General features: G+C 38.7%; 1 protein-coding gene across 6 annotated transcripts in view; it reads left to right on the top strand.

Moving 5' to 3' along the window:
- The window catches only part of LOC101160883 (FERM and PDZ domain-containing protein 4), an 82,007-nt gene that overhangs the window by 10,114 nt on the left and 47,917 nt on the right, over positions 1-23,976 (top strand). Inside the window, exon 1 of one of the 6 annotated variants that reach the window (XM_078932022.1) lies at positions 15,684-16,106. The exons of 4 other annotated variants lie outside the window; for them this stretch is intronic. In XM_078932022.1, coding sequence (XP_078788148.1) covers positions 16,072-16,106 — 35 coding nt within the window. In that variant the 5' untranslated portion in view covers positions 15,684-16,071. Of the gene's footprint in view, positions 1-15,683; positions 16,107-23,976 lie in introns of those variants that run through there. One more of the 6 variants, XM_078932035.1, reaches the window with a different exon arrangement.

Below are 23,976 nucleotides of genomic sequence, written 5' to 3'. Positions count from 1 at the left end.
AGCAGTGGAGATGATTGTTTCAACAAACTGTTGACACATGTTTTTTACGTGCAAAAGGAACCAGTGCAAATATTTTGGGGGAAAAAAACGTGTCAACACATTGGGTGAAACAGATGCTCATAGTTTTTCCATTGGAAAGGAGTATTAGGAAAGGAAAGTTGGAATTGTTTCAAAAACGTGGGGTCCTCTAAAAAATTAATTTGGAGAACGGATCTGTGGATGACTCATACTAACTAAGAATACTCTGTACAACTTCTTTTATTTAAAGAAAAAATGCATTTGTATTGGGAAAGATGTATCAAAGGATGGCTTCACTTTATTTCCCGGACTAATAAAGGTTGATCTGTTCTTGCTCTTCTTGTTATGGTTTTGTTTTTTTGCATTTCTTTTGGATGTACAAATTGGGTGTAAAGCTTGTAATTATGTTTGATAACGTACCAAAAAGTAAAAAAACAATATTACAAAAATAAAAACTCTTACATTTTAAATCTGAAGTTTATTTAAAAGATTGTATGTGGTCGTAGGGCATCTATCCAAACAGATCAAGATAAAACATCCTAGTTTAGAGTTGTGGGATTTAAAGCTAAGGTGTCAAGAAAAAGTACACCCTAAGTAACGTTTTGTGACCCCCAACTTCCAACAGGCAGTGGTGTTCACAGCCCAAATCTTTGCATCAAACTGAGAAATGAGAGGAGCATACATGAGTAGAGATAGGACATTCTTCCTTTGGGAAAAACATGCAATTTTTCTACCCATTGCTGACACCCTCACTTCACAAATTACACATATGGATTTCTCTGTAGTAGTTTTTTTTTTTTTTTTTTAATGAACATATCGTTCGTTTTTTAATTAAAAGGTTGTATTTAAACCTCTGGTATTTAGAAAGGATATCCAAAATGTCAATTATTTAAATGTCATATCAGAGGTCCACATTTTAAAATGTTGTCATAATTATCTCTAAAAAAAATCGATTGAACCTGCATTGAATACAAACAATTCTAAAAGATTGCCTCAGAAAGAAAAAAAAAAACATAATCTTTCTCTCTATCTGTTCCCTCTGGTCTTAAGCCCACACAGCTGTCTGTTGGCAGTGAACTGGGATAGATGTTGCAGATTGCTGCATCATTGTTGAAGGATTGCAGAATCAAGGATAGGTCACTAAAAAGAAAAAAAGAAAAAGGTTTGATTCTCTGCCCTGCTGTGTCATGACATGAGGTCAGGAATGGACTTTTTGTTGTTTCTACTGTTTTTAGTGGTTTCCTAATCAGCGGTAATAGCTGCAGAAAAAGGTTTATTCATTTTTTTCTTTCCGAAGGCTTTTTAAAAGTCTGTAGTCGTCTAGCTTCCTCAAGACAAGAAGTATGAAAAAACATGTTCAAACGTCTGCATTTGAAACTGCAAAAGCAGCAATACATTTTGAGAAAATGATAGCCTAAACGATCAAACAATGTTTTTTTTTCTACCTCTTTATTTTCAGAAAACGCTGAAATGTGATTGTTAGGTAAAGCAAACAAAGTATAACATAGGAATTTAGGTTTTTGAATTAAATGACATTTAAAAAACATCTTTTCTGTTAAAAAAAAAAAAGGCCAATGGAGTTACCAATTTCTAAACAAGGGCAGGGGCAGGGAAGCTGTACTGAAAGTACTTTTTGATTTCTCTTCTGTTATGAAATAAATACACTGCTCTCACTTCCATTCCGTTCCACATTGAAGGATGTTTTTGGCTTCTATGGTGAGGTCACTCTGGAAGGGTCACAGGGCCAACTAGGTCACACGCTGATTAATTTGCTGGCAGATGTCTGGTATTTTGTTCCCCTCCCCTCCCCTCACTTTGTCTAGTAATTTTCACGGAAACTCTAGTTTAACTTTAAAATTAAACAAATCAAACATCAAGGAGGAGTTGGAAGTGTAAGACAAGTTAGATCCATACATGAAAGTAATTTTGATCTTGTGGAATTCACTGCTTACTATAAAAAACCCAGTGAACATAGGAATATTTGGACATGTGGACCGGACATTAAGCCACGTGTTGCACTAAGTGGGGGATTTGTAGTGTAAATCTGTCTTCTGTTTCCAAACACTGAGAGATCTTTCATAAATGTCAGATGAGTTAATGTTTAAAGCCACTAATCCCAGATGAGGCAGTGACCCTGCCAGTTACACAAAACTTAAATTTATAGAGGTTATTGTAGTTGGATCTCTTCTTCGATCATTTTTTTCTGAATACTTTTATGTGATCCAAGATGTGGTTCTTTTTATTTTTTTAAAGGCTAAAATAAATAGAGATTTTACCTGACAAGAGTTTCTTTAGCCTGAATAGATTATGAGCTCAGCAGATCAGAAATGTTTCATCTCAATCTCTTAAATGTCTGTCTTTAAGAAGATCTCTCTTCTATGGGCATGTTTTAAGTATCAAATCAAACTTTATTTATAAAAAAGCACTTCTCATGCATTGCGCAGTTTGAAGCGCTTTAACATTTGAAACAAAATACACACAATATTACAATAAAAACCCAACCCACCCTTCACCCTTCCCACTCCCCTCCATTAAAACATATGACCCTTGACCCCCACACACAATGAATACTAAGTAACTTAGTCAAAAAGTTCGGCCAAATTTCTCACACTTTTAGAAGGTTTAAAATTCTGAAGATGTGGTAAAATCATCTCTCTCTTGTCTCGTACAATAGTGTTGCAGTGGTCATAAATTAAATGGTTTAGGTTAAAAAATGGATCCCAAAAATAAAATAACTTCCTCCAAACTGTAGTTTTACATTAGGGATATCCAGATCAGATTTTTTTTGGCCCCGATCTGATTCAGAGTCATTTGATTTTGAGAATCTGCTGATACTGATTTCAGATCCCATACCCATCATAAAGTTAAGACAGTAATGGGCTTTTTAGAATTGTACTCTTAATTTTTACCGTCCTTTTCCGGCTTAATGAATAAATCTACACTTTTTCATGATGACAACCTATATTTCTAGCTTGTCCAGTTATAGCCTGTTCCTATTCTCATCAATGTTTGGTGTAATGTGGGCCGAGTTGTTTTGGACTGTATTGGTCCTGTAAACTGTAAATTTGTTCCTTGTGGCTGTATGAAATGCAGCTCTTGAAATGGCAAAGGTCAAATGTGATGCGATTTGCTATTGCAAAGTGATTCTCATGGACTGTGAAGTGTCTCAACACAGCTGGCATGTTTTTGTGCACCTCCTGGAGGTGTCGTATTCTGCTGCAATTTACAATGAAAGCTTGTGATCCGTTCATGATTATGCTGGTGGGAGACTTCTATAGGGTGTTTATCTGTAATGAAAAACTTGAAATGATTAGTGCTGATCAAAAAAATGAGAACAGAATGTTTGGAGGATCCCTGATCGAGATGCAACATTTGATTTTGATCAAGTCTGAAATCATGTGAGGGAGCCTGAACTCCTATTACGTGATCGGATCGGGACATTCCTTGTCTTTGTGATGCAGAGAACTCTTCCAGCATTACTCTGAAACCCCCTTTCCCTTATATTTTCCCTGGAAGTTCTGCCCAACCCCGTTCTGCAAGCTTTGGTGGCTGCCTGACCAAAAACCCTCTGGCCTCCTTTGTTGTCTCGAATTAGCCTGCCTATAATTGTGTTGCTTCTCACATCCACTTGTAACATTCATTGTGTTAAATTTTGTTCATGGAATCAATAACATGAGCCTAAAAAAAAAACCACAAAATCTCCTACAGGCTTAAGTCCCATTAACTGCTGCGCTGTACATCTCGGCAATCCTGATTGTTGTTTGTAATCACATATCTGAGGAATAGCTGCTAGTAGAGCTGTCAATAGATTCCAATTTTCAATTGCTAACAATTACATGACGTCAACAGTTAATTTCAAAAATTGGAAATTAATTGTATATTTTAATCATTTATTTTTAAATCAAGACAAAGCAGCAAAATAATAATATACAAAAGATATTTGTATTTTTGTCTAAAAGAACTGGACCAAGTGAGTGTGACATCACCCACAAAAAGGGGCTTACTTCCAGCTCCAACAAAATGAAGTCAATTTAGTTACCTTTTCTTTTTTTTTGCGATACAGATGTCGCCATGTTGGAACCGGAAATTGTCAGTTAGCAGTGATTGGTCCAAGTTAGTCTGAGTCATTGTTTCTATGGCAACCACTCTCAGCAATCAGGAGCAAACTTATTGAAAGTCCTCACCCCTGCCAGTTGAAGGTGAGCTTGGGTGAATCTGTCACTCAAACGTCTCGAACGTTGGGGCCAGTAGGCTCCGCCCACTTTTGTTGAGTTATCGGATTTGTCCATTTGTAACTTGAATAAATTGCAATAAAGGAAAAAATATAATGGAAAAAAAAGGATCAGCAAGAACAAGTCAAAAAACGCAGAAGAGCAAAAATGGTTATTCTGACAAATAAAAACTGAGTAATAGCTGTTTATTTCTCAATATATGTCTATGGCATTTTGGCGTTGTGGAGCCAGCGGGCACTTCCTGTTTGGAAATTCAAACTTCCTGTTTGAATATTGAACTCAGTGCAACATAACATAGTAGAATTTAGACTTTTGGGTGCCAAACCTCCAAATTGACTGATGAAATTCACATAATTCATAAATATCATACAGTGTCATATGTTCTCTCCATTTGCTTTTCCAATTTATCCATCTCAGTAATCATTGCTTAGTATGTAGACATCTAACATTCTAGTATTTTTTCTTTTTACCCAACTAACTAACCCGTCCATGCTTTAGAGCTGACTGCCCTGCCAGATTAAGGCTGTGTCAGAGGACAGAAACAGGGAGATTGCTGACTGGATTAAAGGGGGTGCTGGAATGAAATTCTATGATCTCATTGTTTAGGCCAGTCAGATGAAGTTTGTGTGTGTGTCTGTGTGTGTGTGTGTGTGTTTTTGTGTGTGTGCGCGCGCATGTTAAGGGTGGCAACATCTATATCCTCTATAATGCTAAAGAGAACACCCTGACCCTGCTGCATTGCATTCTGGGAAGTACTACATTGCTATTGTGGCTACAGAAAATTATCAGAAGGATTTTGATTGGTTCTTTTTTTTTATCATCACTCTGTGTCACTTAAAACAATGTAAAAAATAGAAAACCCCAAAATACTTGAGTGATGTAGCAAGGCAAGAGTTGTTTATTATTTTAAAAGTCACCTAAAAGTATTTTTGTCCTCATTTTCCCTTCTTGTCATACTGTCATGGTCAACACTTAAATGGTGACCTTGGTCAGTGTTGGAATTCATTAGTGAACAATGGCACGTCCCCCTTCCTTCTGTCCCCTTATCTCTGGGTGACGCCAGGCTGCACAGGGATGCCAATGCCTTTTCTATCAGTCCTCAGTGTAATAAGCATTTCTGTTTTAAACCAGCCATGGGGCCAGATTGAACTGAAGCTCCTTGCGATAACAACCAAGGTTCCTCATGTCCGATTTATCTGGTGCTGCATCAATCACAATTCCAAGTCTGGAATTAATTTTTATGTCACTATGTTACATAAACTAACATCTGTTGACCTATAAAAGATCAAACTCCTCGGCTTCTGATCGTTTAAATAATAATACTGACATAAATTAAAAAATATCTTTTTTTCATAAATTTTACTTAATTATTGCTGTATTTCTGTACATTTCCCTATTTAATGTATTTGTTTCTTCCAAATTGTTTTTTATTTTTTCTATGCTTTTCTTTTTCTTAAGGCACATATTTTCGATTCTGCCGAGTTGGTTTTAAATTCTAATTACCATTCAATTGGGACTTTTTTTTACTGTATGCTCGGGCTGCATATTTTTATGCAAATAAAAACTATTGTTTTGAGGATGTTTTGACATTAGTTTAAGACTCCCACAAGTCTGACTATTTTGCACCATTCTTTTTGACCTTTTGGAATCGACTAAATATTCAAGTGTCGTCATTTACTTTTTCAAGAAAGGACGTGGAAAAGCCCATTTTTTGCAGTCACTCACAAATACTGTTTGTTTACTGACATACATTGATGAAGCTCAGTACAATACAACACTCACTACACTACTTTAACAGCACTTTAAGAAAAATGTGCTAAAACATGATGAAATAAGTAACACTTTAATTTGTTGGGATGATATGATTACTATCTTGTGTATTATCACAGAGAGGCAAGCATTTTCCCTAGTAGCAAGGTGGAATAGAGTCATTTAGAAGTATTTGTTCATAAGTGTACACAATCGTTTAAAGCTTTTCCTACAAACACATGTACTTTGAACATCAACATAAATAATTTTCTCCAAGGGATTAAGGATCCCTTCCATGGGCAATGTTGTTTATAAAGATCAAAGGGTTGCAAAGTACTCAAACTTTTGAATTTTACAGAACTGAGCAACACTTAACAAGTGCAGTCAAAGTTTTTTTGTCAAGCACTTAAAAAGAGTCTGGGCTCAACAAGGTGTTTTAAAAAATACAAACAAGTGAACATATATACAACAAATGAAAAGTAAAAAAAGAAGAAGAGAAAAATACTGAAAAACAATACACCAGTCACATGAATCATAAAGATTAATACACTTTTTAAAGACAAAATAAGTTTTGTCTTATGAAAGTGTTGGTCAGTGATGGTCTGTAGCCCAAAACTATCAGCATATTCTATTAAGCCGACTGTAGAACTCTATTTTGAGTTTGTGGTGGCTTGAAAGAGTTCTTAAATAAGAGTTCAAGACTGTTATTGCATAAAAAAATAAAATAGTTTTAAATGAACATACTTGAATTGATGATGTCTTCACAGACATTTTCAACATCTCTGAGTCAGGCTGTCATCCCCACATGCTTCAAAGCAACCACCATCATACCCATCCCAAAAAAGCCATCTCCCTCCTGCTTTAATGACTACCGTCCGGTTGCTCTGACCCCCATCATCATGAAGAGCTTCGAACGGCTAGCCATGCGGCACATCAAGTCTGTCCTGCCCCCCTCCCTGAACCCATTTCAGTTTGCTTATCGGTCCAAGCGCTCGACCGATGACGCCATCTCAACTGCTCTTCACTCTGCACTCACTCACCTGGAGAATAAGGACTCATATGTCAGAATGTTGTTTATTGACTTCATTTTAACATTCAACACCATCAGCAGCAGCTCACTCACAAACTGGCTCAGCTGTTGCTATACGTTCCTCTGTGTAACTGGCTGCTGGACTTCCTAATGGGGAGACCACAAGTAGTGCGAGTTGGCAGCAACACATCCAGCACCATCACGTTGAACACGGGGGCTCCCCAGGGATGTGTGCTAAGCCCCCTCATCTTCACCCTGCTGACCCACGACTGCGCGCCGACACACAGCTCCAGCACTTACATCAAGTTTGCAGACGACACTACAGTGGTGGGTCTCATCAGCAACAGACAAACTACAGGAGTGAGGTGAGCCATCAGGCTGGTTGGTGCAGAGACAATAATCTCCTCCTGAACGTGGAGAAGACGAAGGAGATAGTGGTGGATTTCAGTAGAGCGCACACTCAGCATGCTCCTCTGACCATCAACAACACAACAGGGGAAAGAGTGAGCAGCACCACACCAAGTTCCTGGGTGTACACATCACAGAAAACCTCTCCTGGTTGGGAAACATCGCATCACTGGCTGGGAAATCACAGCAGCGTCTCCACTTCCTCCGAAAACTGAAGAAAGCCGAAGCCCCTCCCCCCATCATGCACACTTTCTACAGAGGCGCTACAGAGAGCATCCTCACCAGGTGCATCACGGTGTGCCACAACTACAGTCACTTTATTTTTTTCTAATTTTTTCAGTCACTTTATTTTTTTATACTATTTTTAGCATCTACTATTTATAGTTTGTTTATTTGTTTTATTGTGTAATTTAAAGTTGTTTCCCTGTTTAGATTAGAGTTGAAGAGAAATGACATTCCAATTTCTATGTATGTGGAACAATTGTAGATATTGACAATATAGTTACTTTGACTTGACTTGACTTGAAGCTAGGGAAGACAATGAGGAACAGGGGTGATGTGGTCATATTATGTACCATCATTTCCGGACTATAAGCCGCTACTTTTTTCCTGCGCTTACAGCCCTGCGGCTTATTCAGTGACGCGGCTAATTTATGGATTTAATTGGCGGCCGCCATGTACGTACTTTCGGACTCAGTGAATGTTTTGAATTCTCCATCTAACACCAAGCACAAGGCATTTGTTTTTCAACACTCCTCTATGCAGCCAAACAGCAGGGAATTGACTTCAGGTCTTAGACACTTCAGTCATGGTTCAACAAAACGAAAAACGCATGCCCGGCCGCATCCCAGAATCCTTTGGTGCCATCAGACCCAACGTGCACGTGATCGCCGCAACAATATGATGAAGCTTTCAAGTTAAAAGCAATCGTTAAAAGCAGCGTCAAAAAATCCACCATCACCAACGGGTTTGGAAAAGCCGGTCAGCTGCGTGACGGAGAGAACAGCGCATGCTCCGGAGTGAATTTACCTCTGAGTCATAGTGACTCGGCTGGCTGCACGTAAATATGTGGGAATAACATCAGCCTTTATTTTGTCGGTACACGACTGGAAACACACATCCATGTGATCGTTTTTACGGTTTCTAAGGACTGACTGGAATTTTGCTTTGAAAAGCTCACAGCCTCCGTGTGAGCTGGAGACATGTTCTCCTGCTGTCGTATAGAGCTGCGGGGCCGATGGCAGTCTGATGGCTCCCACACGTAACAACGCATCTGCCCTAGGGTTGTGCCGATGGACGATATCATCGTCCATCGTGATGGGTGACTGACATCCCGATGGAGAGACCACCATCGTGATGCCACGCCCCCGCCACGTTGCGCGTCGACATCATAAGCCGCGGTTACATGTACAAAATATCTTGATGGGATCAATGGTCGGATTAGAATCCAACCGTGTACATGGGCCCAGAAAAATGTTTTCAGAATATAAAAACGTTCACTAAGGTCACAATTTCGGTCGGAATAAATCATTCGCACACGCGCAGTATTCGCACATGCGCAGTTTGAAAACCGGAAGAGGATACAACTTCCGCCGAGCGGCTTTTTTTCCAAACTTTATTGAAGGCAACAATTCAATACAAAACGATAACAGCGGCGAGCAGCTATATATATTGACATGTCAGCTCGGTAAAATACGAGACGATCTTCTAAACGTGCTTTTAATAATGTTACGGTTATTATCAAACACCTGTTCGCTCATCATTTAAATTCTAATCCATGTGGTCAGTGCTTTTTCTGAACGTAGCCAGGATTAGCAGTATGCTAACACGGGCTAACAACATTAGCTTTGGGTGGCGCTGCATCCTGTGAATAACATCAGCCTTTATTTAGTCGGGACACGACTGGAAACACAAATCCACGTGATTGATTGAATGTTTTCTAAGGACTGAGCGACATTTCTGCTTTGATGCTCAAACCGCTGTGTGTGTGCTGACGATCCGAGCTGTGCTCAGACACACGTTTAGACCCGGTTCTGAGTTCGGTAGCTAGTACCCCTAGAGCTGCGGGACGGATCGCAGTCTTAAATCTCCCACACATACCGCTCATGTACCCCCCCCCCCCCTTCCCATCAAACATAAAGCTGTAAATCCGCCCTCCGCCGGTCCACTTCACTAGTTAAGTGCGGGAGCGGACTACTTCTTTTCTATCTTGCTTGTTACTTTTTCTGTTAAAGTCACTTCCCTCAGTTTATACTGTATCATCGCGGATTAACCATTAGTTGGGAAATAAAATGAAAAAAGCAAAATAACGAATAGCAGTTATATAAGAACGAAAAATTTAAAAATACCCCCCCCCCCCCCCCGACGATGTCATCGTCCATCCCGATGGTTGACAGCAAACATCGTCAACGGCCAAATTAGGGGGACATCGCCCAACCCTAATCTGCCCCTCATACACAAAACGTACAGTATAAAGTCCGATTGCTCTGCACAGACACGAATTGCTCCTTCCACCGGCGCAATGGGGACGAAGTGCTCCTCTTTGAAGCCAGAGGTGTCGGAGTAGATAGGAAGGGGAGACGAGGAGCGCGCAGGGCGAGCGCGGAGCGCAGAGGCGTCCGCGGAGCAACAGTGTTTGTTGTGGAAGGAAACTTCTGACGCACGCGCCGCGCTGAGGCGCGCGTATCGCGCTGAGTCGCGCTTTTCAGTCGCCGCTGCTTTAATTTACTGATGTGTTTTTTTAACCAGCTCTGTTACTCCCATAACGCTGCCGCGACACAAGCGGAAGGAGAGCTGTTCCCGTTCACCCCTCCATGCACTGCTGATACTTGCTCATTCTTAAACACGTACAACAGTATGGCGAGCCGGGCGTTGGCCCCGCCTTTAGCCCCTAAGACTCATGGGAAATAGGGAATCGCGGATGTAAATTTCCTCATCATAACTGAGGGATGTAATGTTGATTATATGGTTACTGTTTGTAATTTTAGGTATGATACCTAGATTGTCAATAAGTAAAAAAAAAACTAAAAAAATAAAATTAAATAAAAAAAAAACATAACTGAGGAACTTGTGAACAGAATAGAGGTCCATGCTGTTTGGCAGATGTAGGTGTACTCAAATACATGAGCCTGAGGCAAAGCTGACTCCACCCACAGTAAGTTAAGAAATCACTCACGCTTGGATTCAGGACGTCATCTGTCAGGATGACAATGTCGCCTAATACATGCGGCTTGTACTCTGACGCGGCTTGTGTTTGTATAAGAGTAGTTAAACACGTGAAAATGGGTGTGTGCAGCTTATAATGGGATGCGCTTTGTAGTCCGGAATTTACGGTATACTCTGTTCACAGCGAACATGATTGGGGCATCAAATTCACGTCTGCTACTTCTATTCGGACACCTGGCGAATTTGCTGCTCGACACTTGTACAAAAATGTGTTCATTTTTGTAAATGTTTTAGTCTAAATGTTTTTAGCCTGATTGCAACGTGGATTGTTGTCTGTGTAGATCTCTTTTACATTGCACGTCAGACACAGATGACTAAGAAATCAGGTGTACTTATTTTGAAAACTCTACAAAAATGTCAGCAATTACGTCTCCTGTCTGAGTTCATCAGATCATTCACAGACTTTAGCACTCCTGTAACAGGAGCTACATCTGAACAACGGCCGCTTTCAACAATACTTCTGGTTCTCTGTGACCCAGTTTGTTGACTTGCTGTCCTGCATTAGTCCAAGGAGGGGAAAAATAAGAAGAATAAAATTAGATAACCTTTTTAGCCTAGGGGGTGTTTAAGAAGATGGTAAACATGTAAGTGTAATATTAAAGAAACAACATTTCAATAAGCTATGTTTAAAAAAAAGAAGTTAAACTCCTGTGAAAGGTCATAGCCTCTGCAGTAGGAAACAGAGACCTCAGAATCAGGAGGCATGGCAGGTTGGAAAAGATCATCTCATTTTTATTTAGTCAGGACTAACTTTCTCTAAACATTTCTGAAGTATTGATGTGCTGGTAGATTTGTTAGTCATTTATATAGGGGAAACAGACAGAAAGAAGCACGCACTTTGTTGTTTTTCAGTTCTGATCTTCTGAAGTGCTGCTGAAGTTCACAAGTTATGTCATTTAGCCATAAAATTTGGCTTTATGGACTCTACACCAGTCCAAAAAGTCAGAACAGATAAAGTGAGAAGCACAAAGGAGAGGAAATGTCCAGATAGAGACAGCAGACCTGAATTTGGAAGTGTTCTCAGATACTCAAACTGTCATTCTTTTGGCATACGGTCCTTCAGCAGCTTGGAGTTTCAGAAGTAAAGTTCTTTATTTGGGAGACTTCTAATGTCCCCTACTTATTTTGATGTTCCTGCATCCTTTACCAGTCAGTTTCACAACAATCCAGACCCATGTATATTTTTCTGAAATATGGACTTCATCAGCATCACATTATGACCTGTTAAACTCTATTTCATATCTAACATTTTAAGAAGAAAAAAAGCATTGTTGGGCCTTTGCCCTGTTGCTGTTTGTCAAAGCTGACTTTATACAGCACTGAACCAAATCTAATCCTCTTCAGCCTTACCAGTGTATTAACTAAGTCTTATAAGTCAGTGGTAGCTTAACAGATCAGAATATAACACATTTGTTCTGAACAATCTGGTTATGGAAGTGAAAGTGGTTGGTAAAACCTACAAGACTATATTCAGACCAAAAAAATAAGATTAGGTTCAGGTTTTTAAGAAAAAGTTTCAGCCTGTGAGGGAAAGTACTTCTGAAATTTTAAGAAAATAATCATGATAAATTAAATAAAACCCTTCTGAACATAAGGTGGAATTCAACTTTATGAAATATTAAATTAAAGAATGTTTATATTCATCTATACTTGTAGTAAAAACAACAGAAAGTCAAAATCCTGTAGATGTAGCAGTGATAGGAGTGATCTTTCTTGTTATGCTTCAGTCATGTGGGAACAGATAGTCTCAAAGCTAAACCTAAACTGTGAATTAAAATAAAATCGAGACTGAATTACATTAGAGACAGGAAGACAAAATTAACAATTACTATTTTCTTTTCTTTTCATCTATTTTGGGCAAAATTTTACAATAAGAGGTTATCGGACTGGACCCTCTGAGAAGGAGGGTCTGTCTAGTTTAGTTAAACTTCAGTTATTGTTCATATTATATGACAGATTCTATTTTATTGTACAGTTATTGTGAAGCTCGTTGTGACAATTGTGTTGTGATATTGGGCTAAATAAGTAAAATTGAATTTAATTGGCAAATCTTTGAATCCTCTTCGCATCAGATGTTAATCCTTTTGATTAAACTCTTAAAACGGCATCACTTTTTTTTTTTTTCAGGCCAGTGTTAAGTATCCAAAGTTATAGCAGATCACCTACATAGGTTTTTTTTATTCTTATTATATAAAACCAATAAATGCATTTTGCAAGAAATTTTTTTCTGCCTTTTTTTGTACTGAAATAAATACCGAAAATGTATCAAATCGAGCCTTATATGAAATTCTGAACCAAACCGAATTGAGATTTTAGTGTATCGTTACACCCATAGTAAACAATAACCAGTTATTGTTCACAAAACTGTTCTTTGCCAATCGAGTCAGCTCCCTATGTTGTTCTAGTTTCCCCTAACTGCAACCTTCTGACAAGATTATATCAACAATTCCCTCCCTTTAAAAGAATAGTGTGTACCAGCACCTTGTGTGCTTGACAGAAGCAATCTTATCATCATCCTGCTGGACACATGCTAGCAGTAGATAACAAAAGGCTTGCATTTAACATGCTGTTGAAGCTCCATCTGTTCTGTTTTTTCTTTTTTTTCTTTCTCACTGGCTGTCATTCATGTTTGCTGTTCTTTTCTGTGCTACATCAAGTGTATTAATCGAAGTAAAATGGAGGTGAAATTTAGCCAACGTAGATGATACATTACGTCCAGTCATTGTGTTATTTTAGCTGTCTCCATGATTTATAGATGCCCACCAATCACAGAACATCCGACTCATGCATCAGCAGTCTGAGCGGGATATGCTTGTGATTTATTCACTGCTAAAATAATATCCTTTCAAAACAACCATTGGAGTGAATTCCTGAAACTGTCAAAAAGCTGCCAGTGATGCACAGCATTAGATATATTCCCTAATAACTTCTTTCTGTAATAAAGTACAGACAGGAAATTGAATTTACTAACAGATAAGAGGGCGCACGTTCATTTGTCTCTGTCGTGTTTCCAAATGGGATTGTCTAAATAAGTACGGGATTATGAAAGGGCACCACGGACCATGGTGTTCTGCCATTTGCAAAAGTATTTTTGATGTCTTTATGCATTAGGGATTCGTGTGTCAAAGCTGACACAAAATGACTTGTTATCCTCAAGAAATACGTTTTTCAATTCACAATTAAGCAACTGCGAGTTCTTAAATGGCCGCATTGAGTTTGTTGGAACAACTGATGTTTGCTTATCTTTAGAAACAAGGGAATTTTGATGGCATTAAATCCAGTCAGCACCCAACCGATTGCTTTATTCACTTGGAATCTTCTGATCCAGATAACTTCTGTGTGGATGTTTCTAGGCTTGTGTTCTGCTTCGGTCTTTAGGGAACGCTAAAGCTGCATTCACACTGAACTCGATTCATGCGACGGGGCATCCTTTTTAATGTTAAGTCAAAATCTACAGACGTGATCAGTGGTCCGATGGCTCGTTTTGAGTGACAGGCGCGGCGGTCTGGCAGCAGCGTGGTGTGATGAATTTGCGTTGCTTCAAACAATTAGGACTCAGCTTTGGCCCGTGAAGTGTTGATGATGTGATCAATGGGTGGAGTCCAAAACCAACATGGAAGAAAGCATGATCCTTCTCCTCCTGAACTTCATAATATTTTTCTTTTTTGTATCAAGACAACAATAAAAAGTTCCTCTAATTTTAATCTTCTTTTTAGTTTTTTACTCTTCAGACTAATGTGGACTATCAAGTTATCAAATTGAGTCACAGAGAGACAGAAGTACCGCTGAAAGCAGCTGTCATTCAGACGCATTTTCTGCAGTAGATGGTACTGGGAGAATCTGAATGAGCTCATGAACCCACACATGGAGATTTGCTAATCAATGCTTTTGCAGAGCCCTTCAAAATTAACAAACCTGATCTCTCAACATCATCCGTGGCTTCCATGCATTGACTATATGAGATTTTACAGCCCTTAAACAGCTAGAATTAGATGAATATGTCACAGATTTCATCTTTATATCCCACGATATATGTAATGAGGGAACATTGTTTGTTGTTGAACTTGTTTTACTAACCCTAATTATTTTATTCAGGAGGGAAATAAACAATGTCATCAAACAAAAGTCAATATCTTTCCAGATTTTCATTAAATCTAATATCATATATTAGCTGTTTTGTGGAATGTCCTTTGATTATCTTCAAGAAAAGCTATTCGTTGACAGCAAAGGCATTTTGAGTTCAAATATGATCATTGCTGACATGGAATCTGAGGCCATTCATAAAATAAAACAAAAAAGGCATCAGAATAATGAGCATTTGGGCTTCCTTCTAATTTGCATCCCCAAGTATTTTGTCATGTCCACTGAAGTCCATTTGCGGTTGGTGTTTGAACACTTGTGGCACAGGGCCAACAGAATCCGCATCTCCCAAAGGCGGAACCATCTGTGCAGACGTTAACACAAACACAGACACACACTGTTTGATGACAGCCAATGATTAGGGAGAAAGCAAGTCCTTGACCTTTATCATGGAAGACAGTCTCCAAAACTATAGCACACGTTTAAATCTCAATTTTTTTACATCCTTGTTTTAACAATTCCCTACAGCAGTCTGAAATGAATGTACCAGTTTTTGGATGGCTAAGACAGAAAGTGATTCAGTTCTGTCTGACCAGTTATGCTTATTTAACACTGAACATGGGAATAATGTATTGCACTCCACTGCATCCCATTCTGCATAGTCAGCTGTTCTTTATCCATCAACTCTCCATCCCCCTTTATCTTTCTTTATGTGGCTTTCTGTTTACAACCTTTTACTCTGTGTAAACCCCGCCCCGTCAATCTTTGGTCTTTTTCCCATCCTTCTAACACGTCCTCCCCCCTGTCCTGCAAAGGGACTTGCAGCCCATAGGAACCAAGCTCTGAACTAGAGCCAGTGAGCATCCGTCATCCATCCGCTCCGTCCCTCCCTGCCTATCGCGCCTCCCTCGCTTTTTCCAATTTCCCCTCCCTCACTATGATCGCTGCACTTCCCCGTGCTCTGGGATGTGAAGTACATACAGAAGGCTGACTGCAGCCCAAAGGATCGAGATGTTATGCAGCAGAACAGACTGACATGTCCTGGAGATCGGAGGAGTGGATGACCCCTTCCTGTCACTGCCATCCTTATTGAAAAGCATGTAGAAAAACCGGGAATGGGACAGTTTGCACTCCGGATGTGGCAGCTCGAGTTGAAGAGGAATTTTTGAAAGCTGTGGTAAGGAGAGTCCCTTTGACTGTTGCTATGGACCCTGGCTGACACTGGATAGTCTCTGTTTTAACTGTGATGGGATTCGCATGTGGACTAGAATGCTGATGAGGAACACCTGAGCGTCAGGGCGCAGAGCTCTGTAGCTGGAGCACGTGGACATGTTTGGTTTCTCCAAGAAGCCAAAGCTGTCTGGGTGAGCACTGACTTTTACATTCATTCTGCGTTTTCGTATTATGTACTCCAGCGTTTGCAAATGACGTTCGTGAGAACAGACAAATTCATGATATTACTGCGACGTGGGCTGTGTTGGTTAATGCAGTTTAATCTCCTTTTTACCCTTTTAATTTAATTTAATGTGACAATTTCCAATGTTGTCCCAGTCTTCAGTTTTCAAATACTTACATGAAAATCTTGAGTGCTTTAACTCAAGTTATATCAAAATTTTTGAGTTATATCAAAATAAACTATATCATTGTCCTCTTTTAGAAGAAGAGTAAAAGGCATTTTAACCAAAACATTTGACATTGCTCCTAGATGGTTAACTTGATTAAAAACAGAGAAGCTGCCTTTGAGAGCATAATTAATGCAAACTTCTGACCATGTGAACAACCCGTTAAGCTAACACTCATTGGCTGCTTTCATGGCCAAAACTGTGATATCAAAAGCAATCCAATATAGTATCATAGCCAAACATCCTCTTTTTTTTATTTGAAAAATCTCACAGGGATTCATAAAATGTAGAATTGTTTCTGATGGTAATCTAGCTCATTAAAATGAATTAATTGGAAAATTAAGACATTAGAGGCATTTCCAGACATGTTATACTGTAATTATAGATGAAAACTTGATTTGGATTTAGTTTGAAACCTTTCCCCAACCTAGAAACACATTTAATTTAAAAAATAAATTGGCCTAAAATGACTTTGGAATAACTTAAGTTGGTTGACTTAAGGGTGTATTCAGACTGGACACATTTGGTTCACTTTTTAAAGTGAACCAGAGTTCGTTTCCCCCGATAATTTAGAATATTCAGTCTAAATACACCCAAGCGGACCCTGATCTGGGACCAGGAACCGCGCTCCAGCCTATCTTTGGTTTTGGTTCTTTGGACCCATCTTTTTTTGGTTCGTTTCCAATCAGTCTGAGCTTCAGTTCGCGCTGAGATTCCTCATTCTGAATACAATCCATTCTCAGAGCTGAGCAACTGAACCAAAACAGCCACCGTAGCCGACGTAAACATAGTAGGAATGTAAGAACTAATGAGTGTTATCAAACAGAAAAAGGGTCCAAGTGTTTATTTGTTAGAACGTTTATTTTAACACTGTTAAGAAGGTTTCAAACTGCTTTCCCAACAATCTATATGTCATTAAGACTTAGCGTACCTTTTAGCTGTCTTCTTGCCACTAATCGTCCTGCAGCATGTCTCCACCGGACCAAAAAAACGAGTATAAAGTGTTGAGTCTGACGTTAATACAGACGTTCAAAACATGTGAGTGGAAATATAAAGTTTAAATTAACTTAAAGTATGAGACTTTCTTAATTTCTGCCTCTAGTTGCTTCGCCCCAGCCTCGTAATTCCTGACCAATGAGTGAAGAGATCGTTAGTCACATGGTTTTGTTTACAAGCTTCAGTTCGGACTTGACGGCAGTCTGAAAACAGACCAATAGCAACCAAATTAAGTGGGCTGGGTCCGGACCAAATGAATTTCCCGTTCTGATTACACCTTAACTTGCATTTGCTGGAAGTCTCACTTACTTAGGATGGTTCTCGAATTACACATGCTCTAGAGAAAAGACCCTGAAATCATCATGTGTTCTTTTGGTCACTTAACTTGATTTGAGTAAAATATTCTCACAATTTTACCATTTTAGGATGATTTGGGTCAAATAAGACAAACAATTCAAAAACGTTTAGATTTTTGTCTTTGTCTGATCTTTCTCTTGCATATTTCACATACCACCTTGAGATAACCTTGATTGTGAAGCGTTGTTTTATTGATAAACTGGGTAGGACTGAAGAAGACATTGAATTCGATTTGGTATAACACAATTTGTGCATTTCCTATTTGATCTTTTATGTACAGTGCAGTACAAAACTATAAGTTGTAAATTGTTTAACTACTATATTTGACTCCAAAGAGTCCCTATCTAAATTAATGAATATGTAAGTAATACCTGGTTCTGATTAACATAATCCCATAAATTGGTGAAAGGATAGCAGGAGATCTAGTAGCACGGTTGCTGTTAAAGACCAACAGTGGGCGGTCTAGGTGTAGAACATGACTTGACTTACCTATAAATTCTGGCATATAATCCGAGGTTTTCATTTAGACCTTATGATGAAAGACAAAACAAATATCCCTAACTTTAACCCAAAAGATATGAGATGATTTTTAATAAAGAGTTAATGAAGGTTTTTTGTCTTTCTTTTAATATTCAAATTTTAATGGTAGAAGAATGTGTTCATCAAACACAAACAATAATATCTGCTAGATAAAGAGAGACCAAATCCCAGTGCATAAACAGTGACTCAACAGCTCATTTATGACCGTAGTCATAATTTTTCCTAATATAAATCCTCATTTGCGTCAATAGCTTTAATATCTCATGAAAAAGTACTCCATTGCTCCTTGTTTTTCTCTCAGGAAGCATTTGTCCTTGTGTTTGACTTTTATGTCTAAAAAACAGAATCTTCCCTGACTGGTTTCGTGTATCTGTTGTTGACAAATTTTAAAATGCTAACATTTAGTCACAGTCTGACACTAAAACACTGAAAGAGTTCAAGTTAGCAACACCTTCGGAACGCCCAGATGGCTGGTCCATCACCCATGAGCTGTCTTTATGGGGCCTTCTGTTTGAAGTCAGATTTACTCCATAAACATGAATGAGAGGATCTGAATCATTCATCACCTCTAAATGCTTGGAATAAATCATTGTCAGATTAAAACTTAGTGGGAAGATCTGAGTAGTTCATGTGTGTGAACAAAATGAGATATTAGTTTTCTCACATCTGGCTTTGTTTCAGCAGCATAAACCCAATCTATCTTATCTACAGCAGTTCCAGGGTTTTGTGGTAAAATGTATGGCCTTAGGAACTATTTCAACTACAAAATGAGGCATTTATGATACAATAGCTTTTTGTATTTCCGTTTCTGTAAATCTAACATTTGAACACACCTCATCATTAACATTAAGGATTTCTAAAACTCTTATCTACACTTATACTTTCTGACTAGTCAAAACACAAAAACACTAGATTAAAGACAAATTGGAAAATAATTTCACCTGGAACAAACTGCATGTTGGAAGTGTGTTAACTTAAATTAGAGCTGTGTCATTTACATGATTTGGAAAAATGGTGGTTTTATAGGGGTTTTCAATGTGTCAACCTTGGGTTGACCATTCTGCAGGTTGCAAGTTCTGCCTGCCCATGTTTTGATGCGTCCTGGGACACACTGGGACATGGGAAACCAGGGTTGGATAACCAGTGGGGGTGATGAGTTTCATCCGATGTGGGTCCCTAGGTAACACCCTTCGCACTACTGCCTAACTATGTCGCCACAAGGGGGGCCCAAGTGTGTGCCCCCTTGTGCCCAGATAAAATATAGGGCTGTTTCAGGAAGGGCATCTGGTGTAAAAACCTCTGCCAAACCACCTGTGCAAATCGGATAAGCTAATTCACTGGCGAAACGCAACAACTTGGTGACCAGAAGGTGGTCAATGCTAGTTTTCTTTTTAGTTTTCTGGGACCTACACCTGAGTTGGTAAGTTGGTCCTTGCCTCTGCTGGACTTACCTTGACCCCACAGACAAAAGGAGGACCAGCCTCTGCCTGGGTTTGCATAACCGGTCTAATGGCAGAGAATATGTGCACGAACTGGCCTCTACGAGGATGAAGTGGGTGTCCAATTTAGCCTCCAGTTTCCTTTAAACTCCTGAGAGTAAAGTTTATCTTCATCCTCTGTAAAATATCTGCAGCTGCTTTAAACTTCATTTGTTCACTAGATTTTGTGTAGGAATCATTATAATGCAATGAAGATTTTTCCTTAACTCACAGATGTCTGAGTAAAAGCCAAAAAATCAGATGCCAACTGATTTTTAAGGTCATGGGATAAACACAAAACAAAATATGGTCTCTAAAAACTGGTATTTTCTGAATATAATCATAAACATTGTGCTACTTTGTTTGCAACATCCTTGCAACATTAAACAGCCGGTTGCAGGTATTTTTGTATTATTATTATGGTGTGTGGGAACAACTGTCAGAATAAATCCATAATTGGAGAGTCCCGATTTTTGTCTGTTAAATGCAGCTTTCTTTCATTTTGAAGTCAAAGGCTCTGCGTTTGTTTCCTCAATGTCTCTTTCCAATTATGTTTGTTTTTTGTTAACTTTCTTAGCTTGGGGATTTCAAATTATCAGCGGCTTTAAGAACATTGCTGACACGGTCTCAGCATGTGACCGAGTGTCTTGACTTGCGTCTAGAATGAGTTGGATGCAGTGGAGAGAACTCAGTAGTTTTCCAAAATAAAACTTCCTTTAGAATCACATCAGAAATGAGACGGAAAAAATATATGTTGTGTTTTTTTTGTACCAACTGAACCGTCCACAACCTGAGGGTGGGGACCACTGGTTGGCAAGTCCAGGTCGAGCTATGTTATACTATGTTATATTCTGAGGGTTCTGTATAATATTGGGAAAACCATATATATTTGACTTAGGTAGCATACTTTTGCAGCTCCTGCTTCACACATTCATCAAAGCGCACAAATAAAAGACTCCAGAGACTGATGTTAACATCAAGCATCAAGCCCAGCCACCCCCTCTCGCCATTTCACTCCGTCTCACTGTCTGCCATTGACCATTAAAGTTGCACAATTTTCTTGATTTGAGCCCAGATAATCCTCCTAAGGGATTTGATCGGTGATCACTGCACAGTGAACTCTTCTGCCTGTGTCATTGAGTGTGTATGAAATTGCATCACACATCTCTCCTTCCAACCCTTACCTATCTGTCTACTTCATAAGGCAGCACATCCATCATCTTATCTGTTTACTATCCCAACTTTTAATTTGAACTGCCAGAAAGGTTTTGGACCTCGGTCAGCAAAACTGACTTTGCTTTTCTTTAGGACGTAGGGGTTAAGACACAAAAATAGTCTTGACTTCACACATCCCCTCAATGATTGATTAGTGCAGGTGCTGAGCTCGAATGCTTCAATCAGTCCTTCATTTTTAGGGGTAATTCTACAGGGATTCATTTCCTGTAGACGACTAAGAATCTGTAACGCCATAATTAGTCCATTTGACTTTCTAGTCATCTCTCAGTGCTTGGAAACGGTAGTAAATGGTTTCATTTTCCGCTCCCCTTCCACGTTAGTAAATTTAATTACTTATGCAAATGGTACAAAACTCATTTTGTTTGTTGCACTGCTTCAATTTCAACTTCCTTTCCCTCGTCTCTGCTGTGCAAGCTCAAATAGCCGTTAAAGAAAAAAAAATAAACAAACCTCCCAATTACGCATTTATTGTTAATCTGACTGAAATGCAAATGCTGATCTCTGACGTGATTTTTTTCTTCAGTTTCCCAGCTACAGATGAGGGACTTTTACCGTCGATGCGATGCACAGCATGTTTCTGTGTTGTTAGCACTCGTGCATATTGCAAGCTCTCTTTAGTTTAAAGTCAACACTGCGTGGTGCATTGCTCTATCAGTTGGTAGCCGTGAGAGGGTGAGTGCAGAATTTGACTGTTTCTACATTTGCTCAAGTGGTTCCTGCTCGTCAGTGAAGCATGTCACACGAAGGCATAAAACGGCGTTTGGCCTTAGATTGAACTCATTAAAATCTCTGAACACAAAGGCAAAAGTACTATCTAGTTATTAGAAGAGGCAGATATTCTGTGAAATAACTGCCATAAATATAATTTGCATTGAATGGGATCATTAACAATGCAGTGACGCATCCAAAAAGATTCATTCGTTTCAACCAAAAAACTTAAACCTGTCTATTCCACTATTATCTGTTAGAGGTTAGTGAAAAAATCCACTTCCCCCCCATCTGGTACATTCCAGTTTGAGAGTTTAAGAGTATGAAATCAATAAGTCATCATCACCTGCCTATTAATTCGGTTTCCTCTTTCTCTACAGTTGATTTTATCTTTACTTGACATTTATTTAAATTTAATCGTTGAGTAAACACTTTTGTTTATAACAATTGAGGGCAAAATGAGGTTAAAACAAGTTTTCCAGCCTGGAGTCTAAACCAGCCAATTTATTTTTATCCAGAAATATGTTGATTATCTGATACTGGACAATGTAATGATTGCTACATACTTACAAACATCCCTGTTAATCAGAATATGATGAAAAATCTTATTTCAGAGGACTCCTGAGAGGTACTAACACACATAAAAGTGCATGGATTTTGTTTTGGGCTGAGGGCAGATGACTTGTTGTGACAGTAATTAGGAATTAGTACTTTTGGCAGTAAAGGTAGGTCTTGTTGGAAAAGGAAATCTGTATTTCTGCAAAGCTGAAATGCATGACGAGCTCTAAAACTTTGTGGTAGAGAGGTGCACTTATCCTCAGACCGAATAGAACAAATCGAAGAAAAACTAGACCTCCTAACCACCACTGTTTGGATAAATTCTACACTAGACTGTGAAAACGTTGAAAAAAACAATTACAGTTGAAGCCAGAAGTTTGTGTACACTACATAAAAACACGTGTTTTTTTTTCTCAACGTCAGACATGAGATACAAGTAAACTTTTCCTGTTTTAGTTAAATTCGTCTCATTGTTCTGACGTTTAGCAAATAGACATAAATTTAGTTGAAATTGACCTAAAACAGGAAAAGTCTGACTGTGAGAGAAAAAAAGCACGTGTGTTTTTTTGTGGTGTATGTCAACTTCTGGCTTCAACTGTACATTCATTTGTAAATTATACGTATACAGCGAATTTCTTTGTACATTTTTATAAAGATTTTATTTACCACAGGAGTTTCCCTTTACCCAAATTTTTTTTTTAAACTGTTAGGAATGGATGTACATTTTGTGTCAATTAAAGTAAAAGACCCTCTCCGATCATTTTTTGATCTATTTTAAAAGCGTTCCCAGTGGTCTTTTAATACAAACTAAGTAAAAAAAACCCTATATCATTTTCTAGGACAGATATCTTCTACGTCACAAAATGTGTTTTCCAACCAGCATTTTTTCATCTGCTCCTGACTCACAATAATTTCAAAAGTATAAATCCTCAATGTAATGCATATATGCTTTCCTCTATGAGAAAAATGCAACAAGAAGATGTTAAAAACAGCAGAAATACGATTTCTGTTGGAGTGAGTCTTTAATAGTGGTGCTATAATGCTAACAAACCTTAATACTCAGAGAGATTTGTACACACACTTTACATTCCTCTTTCTAAGCACATTCTCAATAATTGATCACTTTGGCTTCACTACATACTGTAAAGAGTCCTGTGACAGAAAGAACTAAAGTTTTATTGCATCTTGAATGTGCTGTTTCTCTGTTAGCAGCAGAAACCTACATTCTAGTGCTATAGTGAATGGCTGCCACATCATGACGAGAACTGAATCAAACATTACAGAAAAACCTGGAATTACTGAAACCCTGTCATGTTTTTTAGATGCAATTCTCTCAAGCGTAGGAATTGTATTTGTCTGCACCAATTGGTTTTTGTATTTGTATTGCAGATAAGGTGTCAAACAGGATGTGTGAATCTTTATGTCCCAGTGTCACATGAGGTGAAGGACTCCATTTGATCTTTTTGTCAGGGATGGAGGTTATGTTAAATGAAAAAGTGATAAAGGTAATGAAGGGAAGATGATGTAGAAGCAGTCTGCAAACTGTTGTTTGTTTAATGTCTGAAGATATGAATGGAGCAATTAGTTCTCTTCCAAGTACTGTCAGATTAAACACACAGGTCAACTTATCAAGCAAAAGTCTTGTTAAAACTCAGTGTTGGGAGTTGAGGTTGTTGGGGACCCAAATACAGTAGAAAGACTTGAGTGAAACCTAATTTAGTGATTTATTTTTAGCATGA

The sequence above is a fragment of the Oryzias latipes genome, chromosome 2 (assembly GCF_053564925.1).
Source record: "Oryzias latipes strain Hd-rR chromosome 2, Olatipes_Hd-rR_3.1".
In the NCBI taxonomy this organism is placed as follows: domain Eukaryota; kingdom Metazoa; phylum Chordata; class Actinopteri; order Beloniformes; family Adrianichthyidae; genus Oryzias; species Oryzias latipes.
This window is presented reverse-complemented; position numbering and strand designations above follow the sequence as displayed.